Genomic DNA, 5612 nt, shown 5'->3' on the forward strand with positions numbered 1-5612 from the left:
TGTGTATGGCAAAGTTAAAAGGAGAAAGAAAGATAAAGATCCCAAATCCCAGCCAGCACACAGATATCGGGCCGACATTGGGCCGATATTTGAATCAATATCGGCCCAATGTCGGTTAAAAAAGCGGGCCGATATCGGGCCAGCTTCCATTTGCAACACGTTTTGATGTCGGCCTGATATCGGCAAGCATATCGGCCCGATATCTATCCGTTATCGTCCCGCTATCATCCCGACTTTGGAATCATATCCCTTCGTAACTGTGATAACCATTGCATGTTGGCCCGATATCGGCCCGATGTCAACCCAACATGAAAATCACGTTCCTTCATGTACGGGTACCACTTGTGTATGTTGGCCCGATATCGGCCCGATGTCAAAACGACATGAAAATCACATTCTGGTACAACTTGTGTATGTTGGCCTGATATCGGCCCGATGTCAACCCGACATGAAAATCACCTTCCTTCAAGTACGGGTACAACTTGTGTATGTTGGCCCGATATTGGCTTGATATCGGGTCGATATCAAAAATTGTTTTCTCCAATGCAGATAAGTGTATGTTGGCCTCATATCGGCCCGATGTCAACCCATCATGAAATTGCGTTCCATCCAGTACTGGTAAAACGTGTGTATTGTTGGCCCAACCCAGGGAAATCATGGTCAGAACTCGGACAACCTGTGAATGAGGTCTGCAACTTGTTAAATGACATAGAAATCATAATAACTCCAGTCTTCGGATGTGTATAGCATATTGTCCTGCTGTTTGCTAGTACATAAAATATATAAAATTAAAATTCAAACAGTTTTCCACTGAACATGTTGCATCTTATTAAATGCAGATTTTCATTACATATTATACTGGTGTAAAAAAAGCCCATATTTTAAAAATCACAATATATATATTTAAAAAAAACACAATGGATAACTAAAATTAATATTTATTGAAAACAAACTTGAGTACAATTAATGATGATATATTCCTCAATGCAAGTTTAATAAGATACTGATTTATATACCCATAATGTAAATCAGATACATTTGCGCTCACCCATGCAAGTTATGTGGTTGACAATGCAATATCTTGTATAATAACAATCATAAAGTAAATATGGTTAAAGGAGACACTGTAAATAAAATACTTTCATTTCCCTTAAAAGGGGTGATATGAAAATGTAAATAAGACTAGTTGTACAAAAATGTTAGCAAGTCAATAACAATCAAACTAATCATACAAACATTCTACTATTATGACTGGTAATAGGAACAAAGCTACCCTTTTTCAAGACAGTAAATATCAATTAAAACAAGAACGCTCGCTGCAGTACATATTGCACCCGTAATTAAGATATACGATGGAGAGTATCACACTAAAATATTAACAAACTCCAGCTTATCCGAGGTGTAAACAGTAAAAAAAAGTATGGATAATGCTGATAAGAGAAAAAACACAAAAATCATATTATATACAATCTATGATACATTCTAACATTATTATCTGGCAAGTATCAACATCTGACTAGGTATCAAACACAAAAAGGAGTGTTTTAACAACACAAAAACATTTTGTATTGCAGTTAAAAAACAAAGCAAAAATATGTAAACAGAATGTCTTCAAATCTTTTATGGCACATATATTGGAAAAGCGTTTCATTTTATTACCAAAGAAAACAGAGTAAACATACCAGTTGATGATTAAAGTCTATTTATAATGCAAGTCTAACTAGAGTAACCGCGGGGCAGAACAATATATACGCCCGTCGAATGGCATATTGTGTTAAATATACTTTCTTACATTGAAATAAGATCTGCATCAAGAGTGGTTAGCTGACATGCTATGAAAAATGTAGGAGGAGATCTCGGACAAAAAATCAAATACCGAAATGAACAAAGGGCAATAACTTTTGGAATAATTGTTGAATCAAAATTCTTTTAAGGGAGACTCAACTTCATATCATGATTATAATGTATACCAAGTTTCAAAGAGATCGGTTGAAAAATGTAGGAGATGATTGCCGGACAAACCAAAGTTTTAGCCGGACGGACAACCTCATACCATTATACTTCCGTCAAATTTTAAAGGCGTATAAAAATTAAAATGTAAAAAGTCATGTTGCCAAGCTTTCATAAAAAATATATTGCACAAAAATACATATAGGTAGCAGAGTACAGTAGAAATGGCTTGATCTTAAAAATAAAGGGCATGTTTCAGATAAACATGGATAGCGAATTTATCCTGCACAACACACCTACATATATATATATATATATATTTATAAACTACATTTTGAATACAAATAACCCAAAATTTGACCCACGCAAGTAGTTATTTTTTTCTTAAAACCTGTCTGAAATTGAATATCACCTACTCGGTAACAGAAATACTCACTTTTTAGCATAGGTCGTTCAACTGGATTTTTCACAATATTTACACATGTGCCGAGTACAAAAATAGACTACATGAAAAGCTAGCTTTTGTTTTTTAAATATAATCCCAATTTTAGTGCTTTTTTTTTTAAAGTTTTGATACATGTAATATTACAGGGGTTATTCATTGTACAAAAATATCACCCACGGCCACCGTACGCTACTGTACACTGCTACCATAGGTTGGAAAAGAAATTTCGAGCTGCCAAGATATTATATTAAACCTACATTACAAAAATATTAATACTGCACAACAAAGTAATTTCATCAATGTTATTGTTCATCTGACACATCAGTTTCAGCATCATTGTCCAGATCATTATCGGAAATTTCCTGATCCTGTTCTCTATGATCTGGCACAGGCTCTGGCACCATGTCAACATGGCGTCTTTTTCGGCCACCATCGCGGTCTGTGGCAGTTCGTAGCCATTCTCGAGTGGCTAACTCCACCTCCAATTCCGAACAATCGGGTTTAACTTTCCTAACTGCCTCTGAAATAAATTCAAACATAGTTATCATCAAAAAGAAAAAAGTGATGAAATAAAACATACACAACATAGAAAACATTGGCGTTTCTCAGATAAAAAGTAACTTAAAATAAAAACACTTATTGAATTCTGAATATCTTTAACAATATGAATTTGTTCGAATTAGGAAAGGTGAATACTGAAAAATTATGTGATGTAATCCACTGCAGATTGAACTTTGTAGATTTGACCCAACACTTTCATATTAGGACAAAATGATACACTAAACATTTTGTACTTTATTTATTCTTGTAAATGATTAATATACAAGATACTTACTCTGTAGAACAGTAGTAAGCCGCAGCTTACCAAAGGGCATTTTCCCTTTTTTGCCATACCAGTTGTACTGGCTTGCAAGGCTTGACTTTACAGTGTTCTTAAGAACCCTCCTGACCATGTCCTTGGGTGTTTTCCCTCCAACAACAGACAGATGATTAATCTGGGGGGAAAAAATTAACATTATTAAAAAAATATATATATATATTCACTAATTACAGATCTTTGTTGAATATGACTTTTGCATTCATGTTGACTAAGTATTTTAGTGAATTGTTCTCGGCAAGGTAAGTGATCTCATTTTCATTTTTAGATAGTCTTATAATCTTTCATATGGACACGTCTATAAAATTAAATTTTTATACTTACAACAGATTTTTGGACATTTATGTCCTCCAATCTGACTTCGAAGGCATTCAATTCCTCTAAATTGTTGAGGGGAAATTCTATGTCCTCTGGTATGTCCGAACGCGAAACTGGCTCAGCAGTCTGTTGGGAGGCATTGCCTTCTACAATTTTTAGGATAGATTCCATCGTTTTTTGCTGTTTGAGCTGTGATGATTTTATCTGCTCGAGAACAGTAAACAGCCTCACGTCACGTGCTAGATAAAAAAAAGTTAAATCATATTTATGTATTGAATTATTGTCATATCAAAAATCTAGAACATATGTTAATTAACTAAATTGTTGAAACAAAATTTTAGTAGTGGAAGGTAAAATATTTTGGTAAGACTGCTTATAATATATATTTTGCTATATTGCATGTCAGAGCTAAAAAAAAAATCAGGACCCAATCTACAAGATCTATTCATTTTATATAGTATATCACTTTCTTAAAACTTAACACTGAATTACCATTAGATATTTCCTGTGGCCGACTCCTTGGAGTGTGTTGGGTCACAGCCTGTGGCCTTCGAACCCCAGTTGATGATGGCGATGGAATACTTCTTGTTATTGGCGTTGAAGCAGTGTGTTGGGTCACAGTCTGTTGCCTTCGAACCCCAGTTGATGACGGAGATGGAGTTCTTTTAGATAGTATTGGCGCTAAAGTGGTTGTTTTTGCTGGTCGTTTTTGGGCTGGCTTTGAAATCAAAGGAGTTGGGGGCACTGGTAATGGAGTTATATAGTGTTCAGTCTCCTCATCTGAAGACAGCTGCTGTGGTGCTCTGTTTTATACATAAGTTTAAATAACACTTTAGAATTTAACAAAATATATAGTCAACAATCAATACATATTAAATAAATCATTGCAAACATTTGAATAATTCAATAAGCTGTTATTGCACCACAGCAGTTAAGCTGATACAGACCGAATTTTACTAGTCTGTTGTTTGACATATGTTTCAAAAGTATTTCAGTAATCTAACACATGCATTATGTCTTACAAATATTAGCCTCTCATGATCAGAGCTCCCTGTAATAACATGTGCAACCTTTTTTACCTCGGGGTTGTTATCAAATCTACTCATTCCTGAAATGAATGTCCAAACTAACCTTACATTCATTTCAATATTTTGATTCATGATAAATTGATGAATATATATATATATATGTTTATGGTAGCAAGTATATTTTAAAAGAGTTGTTTTTAATACCTAGGGCTATGTGATTTTTATTGAAAACGTTTTTAGAAGTACTATTGAAAATTATTACTGGAAACATTTAAACAATCCATTTAAATTTGTGAGAATTTGTTAATATCCTTTATTACACAAGAATAAATAAAAGATTTTTATGTATTAACTATACCAACCATTTTCATACAAGACTCTCATTGGATAGGACTCCCATTCCTGCTCATCAGGATCCTGCTTTAATCGGACCATTTTCTGTAGTTTGGCTATATTTTGCGTATTGGGCCATAGTGCACTCGTTCTGCCAAGTCTCCAATTTTCTGGTATTATTGCCAGACACTTCTCTTCAGTGAACTCAATGAGTATATACATCCTGAATATTCAGAGCAAAGCCAGATTTTGGTGATACAACCAAATAATTATAATCATTCAATGATTGTTGAATGATTCAATGAAAAATCTTTAAACACTACCTTTATTATTTCATGTGGTGTAAAAGCTGTCTTCAGTATATAACTTGTTCTATTTTTGTAGGATTTACAATGAATGAATAAGTGGAATAGCAACAAACTTTTCATTAAATGGCATAAGAACACATTTACTAACCTCACAGAATTTTGCAGTTTTCAGTTCACAAGCCAGATCGGTTACAGTAAATATCCTCAAATCAGATGAATTCAACGGAATAGTAACAAAAATTGAAACGTCTGTGAATTCGTTATATACAACATATTTTTCCGATTCTGCATTTTCACATATTACGTTTCTTATAATACCAACTTTATTTCCAACTAAAATGCAATTATCTCCT

General features: G+C 33.9%; 1 protein-coding gene across 1 annotated transcript; it reads right to left on the reverse strand.

Annotated features, from left to right (window-relative positions):
* Positions 1–2697: 2697 nt before the first annotated feature.
* On the reverse strand, positions 2698–5173 carry LOC110449299. The gene is made up of 4 exons (XM_021496072.1): positions 4981–5173; positions 3597–3829; positions 3231–3390; positions 2698–2915 (listed from the first exon to the last, which is right to left on the reverse strand). Exons 1-4 carry the CDS (start codon positions 5171–5173, stop codon positions 2698–2700), a joined length of 804 nt encoding a protein of 267 aa, XP_021351747.1.
* Positions 5174–5612: the final 439 nt, after the last annotated feature.

This window comes from Mizuhopecten yessoensis, unplaced genomic scaffold, assembly GCF_002113885.1.
Source record: "Mizuhopecten yessoensis strain PY_sf001 unplaced genomic scaffold, ASM211388v2 scaffold443, whole genome shotgun sequence".
NCBI classification, from domain to species: domain Eukaryota; kingdom Metazoa; phylum Mollusca; class Bivalvia; order Pectinida; family Pectinidae; genus Mizuhopecten; species Mizuhopecten yessoensis.

Coding starts and splice junctions, on each gene's coding strand:
- LOC110449299 (XM_021496072.1), bottom strand. CDS start 5,173: ATGTATATACTCATTGAGTTCACTGAAGAGAAGTGTCTGGCAATAATA. Junction 3,830..4,980: donor GAGAGTCTTGTATGAAAATG/GTTGGTATAGTT, acceptor TTTTTTATCTAG/CACGTGACGTGAGGCTGTTT. Junction 3,391..3,596: donor TAAATGTCCAAAAATCTGTT/GTAAGTATAAAA, acceptor TTTTCCCCCCAG/ATTAATCATCTGTCTGTTGT.